This window comes from Fundulus heteroclitus, chromosome 23 (assembly GCF_011125445.2).
Source record: "Fundulus heteroclitus isolate FHET01 chromosome 23, MU-UCD_Fhet_4.1, whole genome shotgun sequence".
Taxonomy (NCBI): domain Eukaryota; kingdom Metazoa; phylum Chordata; class Actinopteri; order Cyprinodontiformes; family Fundulidae; genus Fundulus; species Fundulus heteroclitus.
In genome coordinates, this window is record NC_046383.1 from 22,216,324 (window position 1) to 22,237,162 (window position 20,839).

Genomic DNA, 20,839 nt, shown 5'->3' on the forward strand with positions numbered 1-20,839 from the left:
TTGCTGTTCCCCTCGCCTCGCTTTCTGATTGGCTACAGGTCATGTTCTACAGGCTTGTTTGTCCTCGGGAACACCGCAGACGCTTGGATATCCGGCCACGACAATCCACCATGTTGAATATCCCCAATTTGAGGTCGGAGCGGTCCCGAGGTTCCACCGAGTGGACCCGATCGCTCTTAACACACGGCAGGAATATCTCCTAAGATTATATTAAGAGACACGCTGATAGTCTGCGCTTCTCGGAAGGAGAAGATCGAGACAAAGTCGGGCTAAAAATCCTGCCGTGTGATCTTTGGGAAGTATGAATATAAATTATTTATGCTTGAAAATATTTTACACATTAAAAAAAAACAACCTTTGGATATATTAACAGTAATCACTACAGTATTTAGGGATATTTAAGGATATTCATCCACCCTCCATGTTAAGTTTAAAACCTGTGACCAGCACCGTGTCAAACGTCTTCTTTTACTCTGCCTCCTCCATAATATAAACCTTATTTTTAGCTTCCAAAATCCTGGCCGTAGCACCTAAATCTCTTGTTATGGCGCTTATAACTTATGATTTGTTTGTTTTTTAATCGCCCAGAACCATCTGGTCTTTTTCTCCTCCTTCCTCAGTCTGCATGTCTAATCTTTGTCCCTCGTCTTCGTCTTTCTCTGTGTTTATCTGCGCCACTCCGAGTCGGTACAAAGCGTCTCTGATCACGACCTCTCCGGGCTGACAAGCCTTCACAACCTGGCTGATCTGCTGGTTCACTATGTCTCTGCTGCTCAGGAAGTCTACCAGTCGGTTGTACAGGTAGTAATACGCCGTGTTGTTGAAAATCACTGCCTGCTCTTTGGGATGGTCCTCTGCCTCTTTTGAAGAGTCCTCCTCTGAGGCATCGGTCGGCTCTTCCCGATCTTCCTCTTCGCGACGCTCCTCTTCCTTCTCGGTGTCCGGCTCCGCGAGCAGACGGACATATGGCTCCAGATCTGTGCAGCGGCTCATGGAGTGGTGTTCCTGAGTCCCCTGAGCCGCTCCCGGAGGATGAACCAGCCAGCAGGAGGAAGACTTTGTGATGGGGTGAACCTGCTGGTTCTCAGCGACCATGGAGAGGTCGGCGGTGTACGGCTGGTCCTGGAGCTCAGGGCACGACACGGACTGAAACAGAAACTCTGTCTGGTTAGAAACGTACGGTGTCTTTGAGTTTAAATTAAAAAAAAGAAACACGCAGAGTTGCAGAACGTTATTTATAAAGAAACTTGAAGATTCATTTACTGGATTAACTCAGTAGATTAGCATCAAATCTACATTTGGCTAAGCTGTGCCTTCAATCAACAAACGCATGACGCTTTTCTCTGGGTAATCGGTGCTTTGTCATGCCAAGTCTCTCATTAATCCATCATTTAGCTGTAAATGTGGATTAATGAGAGACAAATGTTTCTGGGACGCAGACTTCGTGGAGACACTCACTTCTGGCTTTTCGAAGGGGTCAGAGAAGCAGCCCTGGTTTCTGCCCCACATCTGCGTCGCCAACTCCGGGTACTGCAGGTCAGCGCAGAGCGCCACTTGACGGGGACAGTCGCAAACGTAAACCGGGGGCCAGTACCGGGAGGAGAGGAGCAGGTCCACGTGGTCCCGAGCCGTCTCTCCTCTCACCAAGTACTTGGAGGAGCACACCACCTACAGGCAGGGTGAGGAGATAGCGGCTAATGCTCTAAAACCGTAACGCACAAAAACAGACCGGAAATCTGAAAACGGTTATGTAATGGAAAAAAAAACAGGGTTGCCTCACATTTCACTCCTAGCTGTTCAACTGTGACGTTTTCTTTTTAGGATAGGATAGTCTTTATAGTCTTTATTGATCTCACAATGGAGAAATTCACTCGTCACATCGGCTCATACAAGAAGGTGCAGAGTAGGGAAGGTGCATCAGTTATATACAGTGAATCTTCATATATACAATGGATCAAAAAGAATACCAAAAAATACAAAAAAAAAAAAAAGGAAATAGGAATGGGCATATGATGTCCTATTTACATTCATAGTGGTCTATATCTATATCTATATCTATATCTATATATATCTATATATATATATATATATATATATATATATATATATATATATATATATATATATATATATATATATATATACACATATATCTAGATATACTTATATCTAGATATATATATATACATCTATCTATGCGCCTACAATAAGTTACAATAACTTTAGTCTATTTTGTGATTTTATTTTTCTATATAGCTCTTAGAACTGTTTTGAATTGTGGTATTATGCATTTTTTTTGTTTTCATCCTGTTATTTTCTAACCTGACCCTAGCCAAATGAATTTCGCTCCGCCTAGCTCCACACATCCATCTAGGACAGATCCATAGGAATGGCGTTTCAGAAGGCTGGGCCTTATCAAAAATCCTTGCATATGATTGGATAAGCCACTGGTCTGTCATCTTTATCGACGTGCTATTTCAACCACTCACACCGAAGCCAACCCGTGATGCTGTGAGACGCAGGAAAAAACAAAACTTGCCAAATCCGGTCGGGAGAAGGGCAAAAACATCATTTCCACCAACAAAAGCCTTCAGAGGCGTTCTCTGATGTTCTTTTAATGAAACAATATTAGGTAGATTGGACAACATGGAAAAAATAGCAGCATCAATGTTAACGCTTGCTTCCTCGATGCGAGTCGCCGTTGTCTGAATCAAAACAGTCTCACGTCACGGTCGCTTCTCCACTGCGTCACATCCATGAAACTCCAGCCCTGCGTCCTGATTGGCTGGACAATAAAATTGGTTGAAGAAATGACTCTGTATGGGAGATGTCCCAGATGGATGTGAGTGAAGCTAGGCGGAGCTAAGCGGAACGAAATTCATCTGGCTCACCAGGTTAGTTATTTTCCTATACGTTTTTAAATTATATCCATCTGTCTTGACATGTTGTTTTTCATATTAACTTATAAAGTACTTCGTGCACCATATGGATTGTTGCTCCATAATAAACTTTGATAGCTTGACTGACTTAGCATGGCAGGGTGAAAGTTAAACACAAAGACAGGTTCACTGCAGAAGCCATGATTACCAGAAGCGCTGTTTTACCTTGTGGGGGCAGACCTTGGACAGCTTGCCTGCAGTGAGATGGGCGGGGGGCTGTGGAGCCGTGGAAAGGCCACTGTGAACATGTGTGTACAAGTTGACCAGAGTGGCCAGAAGCTCGTTCTAGCAGGGAGAGACAGAAAGCATTAGTTAAACAGAGAGGTGACAAGAAATGAACAAAGATGAAAAAATACATTCATTTAAAAGAAGCCAAATTATAAGTGAACATATAATGGAGCAGATTTGAGCAGGACAGCCAGAAGGTGCTGGTTGAGGGATTTTGTTTCTTTATAGAGAGAAATTATCCCTTGACTGGTGTATTAATTGCAATATTAAAAGTTATAGCTGTGGTATTATTTGTTGTCACATTATTGTATTTTATCCTCTAATAAAAAGACACGTGAACTTCTAACTAATTAGTCACCTAATTTACTACGTAGGTGACTTCTAACCTCGGGTTCTGGTGAATTTCAGAATAAAAGCACCGCACCAGCTTAACTAGCTTGACTAGTGTAAACAAAATGTGACAGAGCGGCTTTTGGAGGATGAATATAGGACATTTAAGCACAGATAATGAGATTTGCCCTAAAAAATGAAAACCATGGCTAGTTTTTAATCATTTGTGAGGGATGGCAACAGAAAGGAGCACATGAACTTCTGTTCTCGATGGGTGCCGGAGTCGAATCTGGCCTTGGAGTCTGGGTTTGTGGAAAAATCCCAACTGGATCAGGACCGCAACCCGCACCGCATTCAATGTGAGCCCGAGTTTAAGGCAACTGACTTATTTGGTCCTAATTTTCCCCATTTTTTATTTATTAAAGACTTTGATAAACAAATCGTTTTTCTCCTTCTGCTGCAGAAGTACCACTATGTGTTGGTCTAGTAGACAAGATCCCAACAAAGAAAACTGTGTTAGTGTGAATACTTAAGCACGGTAAGCCCCGGTAAAAGACTGAGAGCCCGTTCAGCAGCACAACCCAACACTTTTCTCCTTCCCTAACAGACGCACACCTTGGTGGAGCCAGGAGCGAGGCCCACTCCACAGCAATCCAGTATCGCTCTCAGCTCGTCCTCACTGTGATCTTCCACCCTGTCGAGTCTGAGCTGACCGTCGTGGATCAGACGGACCAAAACCGATGGATCTCCTGGAAACACAGAGAGAAAAACATCAGAAAATGCATAAATGAAACAATTTATGATAATTGTGCTAACCATGGAGGCCCTAAAGCTTTATTCCTCCAGTCTGAAGCAGTCGGAACAGTAATAAGTGTAACCAACAAACTTCAGCAGCTGTGTACCTGCAGGCTGCTGCACTTGGGGCGTGAGCTTGTCTTTCTCTGCGTTGATGACAACGGCGCTCCTCATCAGAGGGGGTGCGAACGGAGCGATGATGGACGCGTCCATCCGTGTGATGGGGATGTCTGCGGGGAAAGCTGCTTGCTCGATCGCTTCACCCTCCATGGTCAGCCAGAAGTCATCGACGTGAACTTCGTCCGACACTGAACACTCGGGCCAGGTGAACTGCAGACGTTGTGGGACTAATGAGCGCATAGATCTGCCACACAATTAAAAGTGTGTTGCAAACGAAACCGACGGTCTGTCACCTCCACGTTCTTCAGCTCCAGGGCGTCATTTCGCCGCCTCTGCGCGATCTCAACCTTTGGAGCAACGCCGCAAATGCCGCAGATCATGTCGTTGTAATCCCGCACCGTCAGACACTCGAAGGCCCAGTAGCCGGCCAGGAGGAGCTCTTGGACCTGAGACGATTCCTCTGGAGTGAGACTGTGGACTGATTGCAAGAGCAAAACGTATCGAGATGCTGATTGGGAGCAAAGATTCAAACCTGCTGAACGGAGCGCTGAACTGGGAGTTACCTGGGTGACCTGGGATTTGGTCAAACACAGACCTGGCGGCCTGAGGAGGAGTTTGGCCCAGCTTGATGTTGGCTCTGATCTTCAGAAACAAGTCAAGACTCACAAGCAGTCGGTTCCCAATGTTGAACAAACCTAAACGAACGGCAAAACAAAAACATTGCAAACATTGAAACGATCGACTGCTTCCAACATGAAGTATTACAGCTTGTGTTAAGAACAGTTCTTTCTCCACGGATGTTTTCACCTACAAGCTATCATGTGAGATGAGGCACACGGTGCCAAGCGATAAAAAAGCTGCATCAGGTCATCTGGCTGCCCAGAATAATTAGATAATTGTTAAATTTTGAAGAAATTAATCTAAGGTGCTTCTTAGAAACTGTAATTCATGATAGATTTCAGAGAAGAAAGTGAAAACACCATGATATTACTTTCCCATCCCAAAACATTAAACAGCAGTATTATTCATCATGAACTGATCTGTTTCTAAACAAAAAGAAGCTGAAATGGAGATAAATGTTAAATGGAGTTGTTGCATAACATTGATAAAATTAGGTACATTAAATTCATATCTTCACTCACTCAGAGAGGAAAATGGTAAAACACATTTGATGCTGGGGCGCCCCCTTGAGGCCAGTTTAATAAACCTTTATATAAAAAGTGGATTTTCAAAACCGTTTTTACACTAAATTAAACTTAAATAATAATAAAAATGATTAAAAAAAAATTAATCTACCTGGATGCAGATCTGTAAAGGTGTGCAGGGCCAAACACTGAACGTTGGGACACACTTTGAGCTGCAGGGACGCCGCCTGCATCAGAGTCTCGGTGAGCAGCCAGCAGTCCTCCTGTCCCGCAACAGTACTACCAGGTCCAATCATAAACGCGCACACAGGGGTTCACATTAAGGAATATCAGACCAACCATCAAATCATGAGGCGAAGTAAGGGAGGTCCTCTCATGTACGGCCTTACCCTGGGCCTCCTTTGAACAGGCAGTAGTCACACAGGCCGCAGCGTGTAGCTGCTGATTCATAAAACTGAGGCCACCCAGACTCGAACAGCGTCTCCGTTTCAGCATCGCTTTCCTCGCTGCTCCTAACTAAGACCACTTTAACACTGTTCAGCTCCTGGATGAGGCTCATGGTTTCCTGAAGCTCCGTCTCACTCTCAGGAATCTGCAGGGTGCTGCGGATCAGCTGCAGAGTGCTCTGGCGCTGGACGTCCCTCTGAGCCGCGCTCAGGTCCTGATAGGGATCTAGCAAAGTCTCAGACTGAGGAGAGAAGTGGAAAATGAAGGAGATGACTTCATCCACGGAGCATCCATGATTGCAGATAAATCTCTAGCGATGCAACGTGAAACTGGCTGGTTAGCGGAATCTGTCGAATTTTACACTTGACCAACTCTGAGCGTTGTGAGATAAACCATAAAGGACAAGCATGTTGAGCTAAGTGGGGGCCGGGACCCCCTGGGGGGGGTCACGAGATTATCTGATGCTGATGTGCTTAAAAGATTTAGTATTTCGTTTTTTGTGAAACCGATACCAAAGTATAAATTTACAAGATGCTCCACATTACTTGTTTTAATGCAGGGATAAGGCACTAATTTGTCAGAGTTCTAAGAAAAATATGACTTTATTTTTGTAATTTCCCCACAAAGAAGGAAACCCGTGCCTTAGGGAGCTGCCACTCTACGGCCCCCGGGAAGCATTTGGTTTTGCTCAGGGACTCTTAGAGTGGCAGTCTGTGGGAAGCAACCTGTGAGAAAAGCCATGATGCTAAAGTTCATAAATAATGGTATGTATAAAGAAAAAAAAATCTGAAAACATAGGTTAACTGTAATTTGATATAGTCATGATATTTAGCAACGGTAACAGACAGAGGTGCTAAAAAAATTATTTTTATGTGCTTAAAGAGAAGTTTTAGCTTTACAAAAATCTGAGCTCAGATCAGCCACCAAATCTCAGATTTTGGCTGTAAATTCTGCAGAATAAAAAATCGAAATAACGTCACACAACTGCTTGGATTTGTACCAAGAATGTATTGTTACCTTGTCATAAAATATGTACACCATCTGCACTTCACAATAAAATCCAGACGTGGCGTTTCTCTTACCTTCGGAGGTTTGGGATCCTTTCTGCTCAGCTCGCTGCCACATTTGGGGCACACGGCCGGTTTGTGGCGGTTCTTATACATGTAGTCACAGGCCGGGTTCTTACAGCGGCCCCTGCCTCGTGATGTGGACAGCCCTAAATCCTAAAACAGCACACACAAAAAATCTGTTACACCTACTTAGAAAAAAAAAACAAAACAAAACAAAAAAACGGAGAAACAAGTTTTCCATTAAAAGCTCTGCATTTACTTACAAAGCAGGAAACAGTGTGTTTGAAAGGCATTAGAGACACAACATTCACGCCTCTGTCAGGGGTCACATGTGGGCTTCTGTCTCCTGGGACCTGGGAGTCCTGCAGAGAGGGATCCGGTGAGTGAGGAAATCCCCCCCCCGTCACATTTATTCTGTATTTTCAGTGCCAGTGTGTCTGTTTTTAACCTGGTCGGCTGTGGTGGTCGGGACGGTGTGGCCAAGCTGCTTTAAAGTGCTGGGTTTCAGACCCGACAAACTCTCTGAAGGCACTGCGGCCAGAAACGCAACCACGTCAGAATACATCCTCAAATAGCGCCTCTAGAAATTACATTTCTTCTTCACGGACATCAGAAACAAAACAATGTGCCTCATTCACAACGCAGGAAATCTTATTAAAACGCAACAAAAACAACACGCAGAGGTACCTGCTGCTGTGTTCTCGTTTCTGGAGACGACGTGAAGTTTTTCTTTTGCACGTGGGACGGTTAGGAACTGGATCACAGCACCGCCTGCGAGTCAACCCAAACACGAGCAGACGGGTTGGCCCATGTGAGAACAGCTTACGCTAACGCTAGCAAAGCATGCGCTGAAAGATTTTCGTCCAGCATTACCTGGGTTATAGAGGGCAGGGAGGATGGGTCTCACAGGCTTCTTCTGAACAGCAGCAAAGTTCTTCACCGCTTTGTGAGGCGGGCTTTTAGGAGTTCCTTTGATCTGTTTACTTCAACAGAAAAATAAAGGGTTAAAACTTCATTTTCCAAAAAAAAAAAAAAAAAAACAGCAGTTTTTTTTCTTACATAAAAAACAACAACAGCTTTATTCAATATACTTGTTTGAATAAGAAGAATCTTTCTAAAGATTTCCAACCCCTCATTATAAAGATGTTTGAAGGTCGTACACTTAGTCCACATGTTTTTTTTTTTTTTGTAATATAGTAGTACAAATTATCCCTACAATGCTACTCTTCATATAACGCTGCACGATATCAGGAAAACCTGACACTGATGTATTACTGTTGAGTATTACAATTAAAGTTCAATTCAAAAATACTAACGTCTTCCTCACTTGTTTGCTTCTTTTGCGACGCCTGCATCACTCTCTCCAAGCTTCCTGATCTTGGATGCAAACATCTTTATCAGTTTTGGTCATGAAGGACAGTGAAAGTTCTTGCGAGCTGTGACATTGCAGAGTATCAAATATCGCATCTAGGCAGTTCTTTGCGATTCCGCTGTTGTACAAATTTATACTACAATTCTTATTATTATTTTGTAATTCTATTGTTTATTATTATTCTTCTCTTCAGAAAAGGAGTGCCTGCTGGGAGGCCTAAAAAACTCACCAAACTTGACCCAAAATTGTCCCCCCATGTGAAATTTTAGTATTTTAACAGAATTCAAAATGGGTGCGGCCAAACGGCTCCACAGCGCCCCCTATAGCCAACAGGAAGTCGGCCATTTTGGGTCAACGTATCATTTTTGGCAATTTTTCATGTACATGTTGAACTTTAACGAACTTCTCCTAGGGATTTTGAGCTATCGGTTTCAAAATTGGTCAGTAAATGGTCCAGACATTGGGGGATTGAAAGTTATCAAAATTTTGAGTTTTTGTGCAAACTGAAGGGGCGGGGCAAGTCCTCGAAGTTGACCTTCTCGCCACAAAATTCCAATCGCTGTAACTTTTATATGGAATGGCCAAATGAAACCAAATTTAGCATTACTGATCTCTCTCAGATACCCAATGATCCTATGTGGTGAAACGCTGACATCATCAAAGCCATGCCCCCTGAGAACAGGAAGTCCCTCTCCATCCCTGTGTCAGAATGCAGGTATCATGTTGGTCTTACTTCGTTTGGAGCACAGATAGTTTTTCGGTGGAGGGCGTGGCAGTGGCAGCGTGGTGAAGTGCGTCGTCACGCCATGGCCATACGTTTGGCTCTAATTTCCACTTAGATCGTTGGATCTGCACCAAAATCAGTGTGATCGATCCTGGTGCAGCCCCACACAGGAATCCACCCCAACATTTGGTGGCCGTTGTCTATCTCCTCCGCAGCGCCCCCTAGCAGCACTAAAGCAATCAGCCCCATGACTCCCCTGCGGAACGGCAGCGGAGTCACGAGGAAGCGCATGAGGCTTTAATCATTATTATTATTATTGTACATCTCTAATTTTATACCAGAGGAAGTTGTTTTTTTTATTTTCAAACTACAATATCATAAAGTTTCTCTGCCAAATGGCAGAGAAGTGAAAGGACCAGCACCCTGTTGACACATTCAACGAGGATGTTTACCATTCTAAAGGCAGGGGTGTGGTGGTGCTGCCCTCTGGTGGCAGTGCAGGCTGTTTTCCGTCGCTCCAGTGAGCTTGCTCTTCGTTGCCACTGGAGTCGGGTTTACTGGAGTCTGCAGAAAGGCTCCCTGCAGCCTGGCAGCTTTCCTTACTCGTATTGTCAGTTGTTAGCTTGTAAGCAGCAGCTTTATCTTTTGTCCTTTTGGCCTAAGAAAAAAAAATATATATATAGTCATAGAGCCAACGGAGGCACATTATACATCAATTATATCAAACACTGTCTATTAAAAGCAACTAGACCTTCACAGCAGGTACCCATTTTCCTCCCAAATGGCTCCCGCATTGGGGACATGTAGGCGGTTTGTGACGAGTGACGTACATGAACGAGCAGCCAGGAATTGGACACCTCCCTCGACCTCTCTTAGTATACGTCTTTAGAGACTGCAGCAAAGGCAAAAACACTCAACTTCACATCTTTTGCTCACATTTTATTGTAGAATAAAGTCTGGAGAACCAACAACGAGTGTTTTTTTTTTTTACCATTTTATAAGAAGGTCTGGGAATCTGGTCCGATTTGGGCCCTACAGATATCATCATGACTGGGTGCAGGGTACTAATGGCTGCTAAAGGCTGAGGCTCCAGCTGGTTCTTGAACAAAGGAAAATCGTTGAAACATCTTATTTGTGTTTTCTCATTTATTTTCCTATAGTAAATCGTTGAATGTGTGAGGGTAATGACAGTGAGGTCTCACCAGGGTGGGCACAAGGGTTACCATCTGTGTAGCTTCTCTTGGCATCATTTGCACGGTCACCCCACTGGTTTTTGTGTTCAGCGTGACACCATTCGGTGCCTCAGTGTCAGCAGAGCCCTGTGAGTCCTGGATGTCCGTGGAGGTCGGGCTTTTGGACGAAGGCCGTGGTGAATTTCTCTGGAGACCCACAGAAGAAGACACCGCCGTCTCCTCTGCGTTATCGCTGGGAACAGAGGGGGTCTCGGCAATTTCCACCTCGGCAGCCAACCTGACAGGTGCAGCTCGGGACTCGGGGACCCCGAGGGCGACCGAGCACAGGCCTCCTTCAGCCGCAAAGCCCAGCGATTTCATGCTCACCTCTGAGCGAGAGCCTAGGGGCTGATAAACGGGGGAGGTGCTGTTCGGCACAAGAAAGCAATTGGTTCTGGGGAGGATTTTGCGGAAGCCCGGCAGATGTTTGCTGGAGCTTTGAGATGTCTGAGGGGGAGAGAAGAAAAAAAAAATCACAAGTAAAGAAGCTGAAAAAGGCTTCAGAAAGAATGATTATAATCCCATCAAAGAGAACACAACACGGATAAAGTAGCAAAAAGCTGCTTAGTCTCATTCATTCATCTGGAAACACATTTAATACCATATATATTAAGGCATAACATCTGAAAACACTGGCTTTACCTGAATACTTGGTATATATATAATTTTTTCCAAATTACAGCTGTTGAATATTTTTGAAATTAATATTTATCAAACATGTACCTTTGTTTTTATGATAAAACAAAGTCAGTCTCCTGATACTTTCAAGAATTATTTTGTTAGGAACTGCCAAGTGCATTCTTATAATACTAGACAAGCTTTGTCTTTTCATTTACCGTTAAGTATTAAAACTCAAGTGCAATTTTCTTTTCGGCATCGTGGTGCAAAATTATGGAATGAATATGGAAAATATTTGGAATCTTCAGAAATAAATGGTAGAAAGTCTTTGAAAAAAATACTGTTATCCAAAAAAGACAGTGATGTATGATTTTACAAATATTGACTCCCTAAAATCTGAAAGCTAAAATGTAAAAATAATGTTACTGTACATGTCTATTCTGTTTTCTCTCTTGAATGAAAGGACTTTCATAATGTGAGCTGCCTGATGTTTTGTTGGTTTATGGGTGTGGCCTTTGGTATAAGCCCTAAGGGGTTTCTGTCACACTCCATCACATTTTTTATTTTCTATTGATGTATTATGAGTTTCTATTTTGATCTGTGAAAATAAATAAAATAAGATAAAATAAAAATATAATGATGTTTCTGAGTAATCAAAGAAAAAAAAAGCTCCCCCCATTATCCTGCAACGTCGTGTTAAAGTATTCAACCTCCCTCTTGGCTTTTTACTTATTTTGTTATATTCCACACATAATTGTGTAATTTGGTGAATATATGTATATATATTAATTCTGGTACAACCACCTGTGTGCAAACTAAGTGCCACACCATGAAGACCAATGAGCTCTCCAAACAAGTCAGGGACAAAGTTGCTGTGAGAAGAACAATTCAGGGTGTGGTTATAAACAAATATCCAAATCTTTGATGTTCCCCTGGGGCACCATCAACTCAATCATCTTCAAATGAAAAGCATGTCACCACAACAAACCTGCTGAGAGAGGATCTCCCACCAGAACTCACAGACTGGGCCAGGAGGGCGTTATTCAGAGAGGCAGCACAGAGACCAAAGGTCACCCATACATCTGGGGTTGAAGGTTTCTGTTATTTTGTTCCATTTGTTTTTTGCTTTACAGTAAAAAAATAAATAAAATACATCTTCAAAGTTTTAGGCATGGTCTCTAAATGAAACGGTGCAAACACTCAAACAATCGAATTGTAGTTCCAGGTTGTCAGGCAACACAATATGAGAATTGCCAGGGGGGCTGAATACTTAAATAATTAGCAACGGGACTTTGTTGTCTATTGGCTTCTCAATAACTGAACAGGTCCTTTCCAATGGACATTAAAACTGTCAGTTAGTAAGGAGCTTGACATTAAAGATGAAAGCAGTTTCCAGAGGGAAAAAAGTTCCTGAAACCTGCATTTTTAAAAACGGCCTGCAGAGGGAGACTCTTGTCAAAGTTTGTAGACATCCAGACTGATTATTTAGGACCTGACTCAAATATTAACGCCATCACGGTTGCTATTTTTAGATTTTCTTTAATAAAACACATAAGTGCAAATGTATAACTAGGCGAGATGGATGGAGCTGTAACCTGGTTGCATCAATGAACAACAGGTAACACTTTGATGAAGGACATTTTGATACAGTTTTATCTTTGTTTTCTTTGGTGTGTACCATCTTGATTTGGTCATATCTACTCAATCTGCCTTATAAACGTTCTCTAAATCGCTCAGATTATGAGGATATGTCTCGTCCAAACTTCTTTTTAGGAGAAACGACTGAATTTCTACTGGATAATAAGGAATGCTGTTTTAAGCACTCTAAAACTGTAAACCGCTAAAGAAATACTGCCATGGTGCAAATTAAGTTCCTCTTCATCTTCAGCTTCCTAGCAGACATTCGAAGCTTTTTGATCAAAAACCGCCTTGTATTCAGAACTATTCACCATTTGTGTTGTTTTTGTCAACCAACACAGAGAAAAATGGGGGGGGGGGGGGGCAAAGAACAGTAAACCCCAGAACATAATGCTGCCAACACCATGTGTTACAGAGAAAGTGGTGTTCTTGTTTTGTTTTTTTGCCAGACATACGTGTTAGAGTTGTGGTGGTTTCAAGTTTAGTGTCAGACCAAAAAACATTAACCACTGAGGTTTAGAGAGAAGCCTGGGGCTCATTCATACATCTATACACATACATATATACATATATATATATATATATATATATATATATATATATATATATATATATATATATATATATAGTTTTTCTGCTGAGATCCAACCATGTGTCTAACGTACTGTGTCTATCCCCTCCTTCTCCAGCTTGGCTCTCTCCAGATAGTAGCTCTTCTCGGCTACGCTCAGCCTCCTCCAGCTCTCGCTGATGCGCTTGTTGACCTCGGACTGAGGCAGATTCGGGCTTCTGAGTTGCATGAACTGGTGAACGTCGAAGTAGTACAGCAGGTAGGCAGACCTGAGACAGTTGATCAATTACGCATCAATAACGAACAAATACAAGGAATTATTATTCCAGGTCCAGAAACAGACAGTCAACCCACATTACCGGGGCTTTTTGGGCCTTTCATGACTGCTTTCCTCAGCTTTGCTCCTCTTCTTTTTGGGGGAGGTCAACTCCATCTGGCTGTCCACACTCTCAACTTCTTCTGTCACTTTCACAACCTCCCCCACCTCCACATTGTCCATGTCTGCCATGAATCAAGGACACTGGCAAAAATTAAAAAGCATTGAATTCATCCAAACCTTGAGATAATAGGCTTTATTAGCAGCATAGTTGTGCATCTGCATGTCCCTCTGGCGAAAAATTACACATAGACCTGAATGACAAAACTATACTTATATTTTAGGGCTTGATTTATCAATTGAGGAACACATTTATTTGCAAATCTATTTATGCACTACAATTTAGTCCATCTGAGATGCTTTTGGTCGATGGAGAGAAATTATGCTTAACAAATAAAACAAATCGTGAGGAAACACGGACTAGAAGCTCTACAGGAAATAGAATACAGCCAACTTAACTACACTAAAAAAATCGTGCATGTGAAATCCACTGGTTTAATGGCGTGTGTTAATACTGCCTGCACACCCAGTCAACTATCCAATGAAATGCCGTCTTGTTGAAGCCTTACCTGCTATCTTCCGACCTTTAAGGAACCGCTCCAAGCATCTGTTCGGCGTCACCAGAGAAAGCCTGGCATTGCGCAAACGGTGACAACCTCCACAATATATTTTTTTATGCTTTAGCTAAGATTTTGCACCTATAATTCAGTGCCATAGCTAAAAGGTCCTAGCTTAGGCTGCTAGTCTGGGAAGACAAAACATGGCGATTTGTTGCCATGAGCTTCGTCCAATCAGATATCGCGATAGACACGTCTGATCCAATCACGTAAGACGTTTTTGACACGTGAAAATGAGTCCTGCGTCTCGCAGACTTTCATTGCTGGCTGCAGTCACGTAGGGGCGCTGTTCCTCAACATCGTTTCAGGTTTAATTTCCTGTTACAATTATTTTAACATTGTTAATAATAATAGGAACAATGTATCAGCAAATAGTAATTCAGATGACTCATGTTACGTTAAATCTAATGTTTAATGTATAAATAAATGGTAGAGTAGGTATAAGTTACCACAAAATTTATTAAAATAGAAATACCTTTATTGTCCCACTTTGGGGAAATTCGCAAAATATAAAATTAATTATTGAAATTGATCAATATGCTTGATATTTCCCATTATTAATATTAATATTAATATTATTATTATTATTACTGCAACAAGTTTTCAGTCCAGTAGGTGGCGGTAATGCACCTCTGTAGAAGGTATGAGGCGGTAATGCACCTTTGCGCTTGTCCAAGAAGAAGAAGCAACCCGGCCGGGAGAAAAATGGCGGATAACAAGGTGAGTGAGTTGTGTCAGTCTTTTTAAGTATAAATAACATTACTTTTGCTGCGCACGATAGTAATTAGAAGAGCATGAAAATATGGTGTCTCTCAGAAGGCTTTAGCTCTGTATTAAACTCACTGGGGGGCTTTCAGGGAGAGAAAAGAAAGGAGCCGACCCTCTGAACACCAAGGCAAAAAAAAAACTTCAGAGCAACTTCAGTATGTGTACTTGTACTGTACTGTACTGCATGGTCATTTAAAATCACTTATACTTACTCTGGATTTAGCATGCTGTTGTTGTTTTTTTACGAAATTGATATTAAATGAGTTGTCTTGATTTTAGGATCCTCTGAGACAGCTAAAAGATCTGACTCAGCTCAAAAATCAGTTGGAGGCGATTCAGAGGCGAGTGGAGAACGAGGTGTCCTCAGGAATTCCCCAGGTAAGCTGCTCCAGGTCACATGGGTGACCTTCCACTAAGCAAGGCGTTTACCTCCTCCTGCATATGCTTCTGGAAGATAGATATTCCAGATTGTAAAACTCGCCATTTATATCTTAAGAGAATCCTTGCATATCGTTCAAATCGGAGTTACCCTTAGTCAGTACCATTTTTTTAACCTAAAGTGGCACAGATTAGAAATTTGTGATGGTATACTTTTAAGTAATACTTTTCCCCTCACTATCACTCTACACTAAAGACTGTTGTCAGTTTTGTGTTTACTTGGTGTGTACACTTTTTAAAAAAAAAAAAAAAAAAAAGGAGGGATTTTTGAAGGTTTTGACTGGGCTGTCACTGATCAGAGCCGGTTGACCTGCAGACATTCTCCGACTCTGGTCACTAGTCGTTGTCCTGAGGTCCGTTCTTTGTACGTTGCTTAAAACATCCAAGATCAAATGACACATCCAAGATGAACACGAACACACCTGTTGTTTATGATTAGTATGGCTGGATTGAGTTATCTGAGACAACTGCGAGTTCATGCGTTTGTTTAAAAGGGGAAATGTATCGATAGTAGAAACAATGATCAGCAGCGCTGTTATTGGCTGTTCAGCATGAACAAAGAACGCCCACAGTTTTTCTCCCAAGCAGAAAACGAGCTTTTAATGGAAGGTTATACCAAATTTGAGTCATTAATTAAAACGACAGGGAACACCTCAAAGTCTGCCAAAGCCAGGAGAGAGGGCTGGCAAAAAGTAACGGACAAATTAATGCATAAATACTGTCCATGGTAGATGTTTCTATCACTTTCTACAGTATGAATTTTTGCTTTTTAATAATCTCATATTTACTTTGTTCTTTTATATCAAAACCTCCACGGGACCCACTAGAACATGGGGACAAGTAAAAGTGAAGTACAAGAATATTCTACAAAATGGTAGCCTTTAATTATTATACTTTATTTTAAAAAGACACTTGTTATGTCAAGAAATCCAAATTTCAGTGTCATTCCTTAGACACGGGAAGTAAAGGACACGTGCAAACTGGGAATTTTAACAAAAAAAAAATCTTTATCCATAAAAAATGAAAATCTTCCATTTCCAAGTCATCCACAGTTTACACGGTAAAACTGTATTGCTCCGTGTCTAGATAATCCATCCATAGTTTTTTCTAATACAATATACGGCTCGACAGGAAGCAAGCCTTTCAAAGTAAACTAAACTTCACAATAAAATGGCCTGAACAACTCTTCTTTCTGAATATGATAAAAATAAAAAGCAAACTATCATACAAATCACTTAAATATTTTAGATTTATGGCTCTGACACCATTTTTTCCTCTTTAAAAGCCACTGTTAAATGATGTTTGTCTGTTTATAACAGCCACCAAGAGAAATCTCTCTACAATTACACTGTCGCGCTGCGCTAAAGGATCCTGTCTATTGCGCAATACGCGATTAATTCGAAAAACTCTGCAAATTATTCTTGCACCTCCTCCGCAACAGGTTGCAGTCGTAAAAATGGACATAGCTACGGCAGACTTCCCTATCTCCTCCGCTTATACAGCTGCGATCTAATCTTGTTTACATGAAATAAGCCTGCTCTGGAGCAGGTTTAAGCTGGCGCACATGTTGCTATGACAACAAGTGCAGGAAGTCTTTCGAAGAACCAAACGATCCAAGATCATGCCAAATCGTCAACAATGAAATCCTGCTAACTGAGTTAGCGACGTACGAAGAACGGACCCCTGGTGTATCTTTGGTGTATTTTTACCCAAGTAAAGTAAAAAGTAGTCTGCTGAAGATTTACTTAAGCAAGAGTAAAAAGGTGAGACTGCAACTTAAGTACTGTTTAATCTGCTTTAATTTGTGGAAGTCACGTAATCATACAAACAAAATATAAAATGATGTGCAGGTTCCACAATATTGCAAATTTAAAAGTGAGTAAAAATAGGTTATATTATTGCAAATAAACCCATTTGGGCAGAAGAAAAATCCATTATTTCCTTGATGTTAGATAATTTTACCAATCGAAATTATCTATCTATCTATAAATAGATATCTATGGATATATATATACATTTTAATGTCAAGCTCCTTACTAGCTATATATATATATATATATATATATATATATATATATATATATATATATATATATATAGTGACCCTGAAGTTTGAAGATTTGTTATTGACATGAATACACTGGAATCTGTTAAACAGATGAGATTAAATTCTCAGAGCAGCAGAAGTCTAATATCTAGTCATACAAGGCTAGAAATCATCTTATTTTCACTTTTTATAAATAACTCAAATTGAACGTGTTCATAACCATGCATACAGCCCTGTGGATGATATTAAACAACACTTTCACGTTGCCTTTGTCACTGCTGCTGCTGGCTGTGTTGGTCCATCTAATCAGCTGGTGCTCAGTTTGCTGGGATAATTTCCAAACAACTAATAGACATGAACAAACTAAGGAACATCTAATCTTTGGTGCCTAAGTGACCATTAAATGTTAAATCCACGTTTACCACTCTTAGAAGTGAGCTTTGAGACGGACCAATAACATTAGTATTATGAGAAAACGGCAACAAGCATAACGATAACCATCAAACTAGACGGTTATTATCCCACTGATGTCATTTCAGGTTTGACTTGGTTCAGGTAGTGGCTTCGTCCTCCACCAGGTTTCTTTAGATTAATACCAACCCAGCATTATTATGACATCTGTCTACTGCTGCTAAGAGAGCCATTACTGCTAATAACGTCACAGGACCTTCTAAAAAATCTTTTATTAAGGGTCACAGGCGGCGCTCCTTTAGTTACTCTTTTCAAGGTCGCAAATTTTTCCAAATTAGTTTTTTTTCAACCTTGTTAAGCCAGAGGACTGGCAGTGTGCAGCTTCCAATAGGGGAGCAAACATGCTACAGGGGAAAAAATGCAGGACCTGAAACGTTTTCTGAAACAGTAACACCCCCACCATGCTGAAAGCTAAATATTCTAATGGAATATCTTTACCCATCTGTCCTTCTGTAGGGAAGCTCGGTGCTGGGATCCCCCTTCCTGAAGGGCTTCTTGGCCGGCTATGTGGTGGCCAAGCTGCGCTCCTCTGCCTTCCTGGGAGTGCTGCTGGGGACCGTCACCGGCATTTACGCAGCACAGAACTACCAGGTGCCCAACGTCGAAAGGACCGTTAAAGATTATATGAGCACTCTGAGAAAGGGACCAAAGTGATTTTGGGCGGAGATGGACCAAACTGAAGAAGTGCTCTTGGAGGTCCACGGCAGACTGAAATTGAACTTCTCTGCTCGAGGAGGATTAAGGATACGTTCTTTAACCTGGAGCTGCTAAAGACAAAGACCCTTCGCTTTCAGTGTCGCTTTGGGGTTCAGTGTCACGCTGCTGCTTTAATTTCCACTTTTATCTGTCCTATGTCAACGTAACACGCGCATGAAGTTGTGCCTGCGAGGTTTTAAGATTGCTTTCTGAAGATTTTACGCCCTGACTAAGGCGTTTTGCCCAGAGCAGCTATATTTATATTAAGGCCTTTGGTTTATAATGTGCAACAACAGGCTCATCAACGTCACTGGTCAGTTTAAAATCCTCATTTATAATCAGAAATATATCATAGAATGTGTGGGAAATGATATTTAAAGACAGTTGACTGAAATGAGGCTTTTGTTGCACTGAGGTTAGCCTTCATATGTGTTCATTTTGCATAATTTAGAATGATTGTAATCCAGAATGTGGGGCCCCGGTCCGCGGCGAGGACTAGGAGACGGTGGACGCACAGGCTGAAGTGGGGTCTCCTCCTGGGCCTGATGGCGCTCATCTACGGCTCTCACGCGCCGCTCATAGCTCTCACCAAGGTGGACGGTCGAGTCCCATTCAGCGCCGCCTCCTGCGTCCTCCTGATCGAGTCGGCCAAACTGCTCGCCTCCCTGCTGAGCCTGGCCCTCACAGGCGCCACGTCGGCCCCGCCGCCTCCCCCGCGTCCGCTCCTCGTGGCCCCCTACGCCGTCCCCGCCGTGCTGTACGCCTTGAACAACAACCTGGTGGTCGTCATGCAGGCCCACATGGATCCGAGCTCCTTCCAAATCCTCTCTAATCTGAAAATAGCTTCCACCGCGCTGCTGTACTCCGCGTGCCTGGGGAAGAGGCTGCGGTCGGCCCAGTGGGTCGCCTTGGGGCTCCTCACGGCTGCCGGGGGCTTCCACAGCTACAGCAGCCTGGACCTGCAGGGTCCCGAGAGGGTTGGAGTGGACGGGGGTCCCAGGCTCCACGTCACCGCCTGGGGGCTTCTTCTGGTGCTGATGTACTGCGGCGTGTCGGGGCTGGCCGCCGTTTACACGGAGAGGGTGCTGAAGAGCCAGCAGCTGCCCCTCAGCGTGCAGAACCTGTACCTCTATACGTTCGGAGTGGCCATCAACGGGCTGTCGTCTCTCTCCTCTATAGGAGGTGAGCGGGGGTTTCTGGAGGGCTACTCGGCCGTGGTCTGGGTCATCGTCGCGGGGCAAGCAGCAAACGGACTCCTGATGTCCGTGGTGCTGAAACACGGCAGCGGGATCACCAGACTGTTCGTCATTTCCTCCTCCATGCTGGTCAATGCGCTGCTATCCTGGGCCATCCTGGGGCTACAGCTCACTCCTTGGTTCCCTCTACCCTGCGCTCTGATTGGACTGGCCGCTTACCTTTATTACAGATAACGGGGGTTCATTAGAGAACGCCCTGCCTGGCTTCCAAGGAGCTCCAGACTAAGGCTGCCTGTATTTGGTCCTGTTTTTGGTTTGAGATTCATTTACTGGTGCGCTGCGTCGCAAAGGTACCCGTAGCTGGTGAAGTTTTTCACATTTTGTCACATTGCAACCTCAAGCTTTAATGGGAAGCAACAACACAACGTAATGCAGAATTGGGAAGTGAGTGGAAAATAATGGATTTCAGAGTTATTTCACAGATAAAATCTGACAAGTGTAGCTTCCATTAAGATTTTGCTGCACTGATTTGACTTTGACCCACTTTTCTCTGGCTGTTGCAGCTGCAAGTGTTTGCAGCTCAAACTCACTCAGATCAGATGGAGAGCATCTTGTAAGAGTCAGTTTTGCCTCATATCAGGTCTGGACTTTGAACTGGACCGCTCTAACATGAGAATATGCCTAGGCCTCAAACTCCCGTCCTCCAGGGCCGGTGTCCTGCAGCTTTAAGATGCGCCTCTGCTTCAACACGCCGGTCTCTAATAAAAACTCTGACTGCACGCTGGGGAGGCTGCTTAGTGATTCGGTTCAGGTGTGGAGGTATTTAGTTCCAACTATTGTCACACAGTGTCGTTTTCCTTCCAGGTCACACTTCAGCAGCTCCTTGCTGTGGTCCGTCTCAGGAAAAGCCAATAAAATACACTGGAGCTGGTGGCAGAACCGTGACAAAATGTGGAAAACTTCAAGAGATATGAACCCTTTTGCAAGGCACCGTTTCTTTG

The 20,839-nt window shown here is 42.8% G+C and overlaps 3 protein-coding genes across 5 annotated transcripts; 2 read left to right on the forward strand and 1 right to left on the reverse strand.

The window, feature by feature from the left end:
• Positions 1–512: 512 nt before the first annotated feature.
• hmgxb3 (HMG box domain containing 3) lies at positions 513–14,390 on the reverse strand. 3 transcript variants are annotated; one of them, XM_036127679.1, is made up of 21 exons: positions 14,175–14,390; positions 13,589–13,730; positions 13,324–13,498; positions 10,373–10,849; positions 10,162–10,269; positions 9,922–10,062; positions 9,623–9,828; positions 7,948–8,057; positions 7,762–7,845; positions 7,523–7,605; positions 7,338–7,436; positions 7,087–7,227; positions 5,947–6,245; positions 5,709–5,836; positions 4,976–5,107; positions 4,706–4,890; positions 4,400–4,622; positions 4,113–4,246; positions 3,105–3,224; positions 1,459–1,668; positions 513–1,146 (listed from the first exon to the last, which is right to left on the reverse strand). In XM_036127679.1, exons 2-21 carry the CDS (start codon positions 13,726–13,728, stop codon positions 577–579), a joined length of 3,765 nt encoding a protein of 1,254 aa, XP_035983572.1. In that variant the 5' UTR covers positions 13,729–13,730; positions 14,175–14,390; the 3' UTR covers positions 513–576. The 3 variants fall into 3 exon arrangements, with proteins under 3 accessions (XP_035983572.1, XP_021179501.2, XP_035983573.1); XM_021323826.2 differs by having other exon boundaries at positions 13,589–13,749; XM_036127680.1 differs by lacking the exon at positions 14,175–14,390 and having other exon boundaries at positions 13,584–13,674.
• A 456-nt stretch (positions 14,391–14,846) lies between these two features.
• LOC110366472 (SLC35A4 upstream open reading frame protein-like) lies at positions 14,847–18,629 on the forward strand. The gene is made up of 3 exons (XM_021307801.2): positions 14,847–14,942; positions 15,270–15,368; positions 18,403–18,629. The coding sequence occupies exons 1-3, from the start codon at positions 14,847–14,849 to the stop codon at positions 18,598–18,600; spliced, it is 393 nt and encodes a 130-aa protein (XP_021163476.2). The 3' UTR covers positions 18,601–18,629.
• Positions 18,630–19,074: 445 nt separating this feature from the next.
• slc35a4 (solute carrier family 35 member A4) lies at positions 19,075–20,242 on the forward strand. Its single transcript, XM_012849668.3, has one exon. The coding sequence runs from the start codon at positions 19,095–19,097 to the stop codon at positions 20,070–20,072; it is 978 nt and encodes a 325-aa protein (XP_012705122.2). The 5' UTR covers positions 19,075–19,094; the 3' UTR covers positions 20,073–20,242.
• Positions 20,243–20,839: the final 597 nt, after the last annotated feature.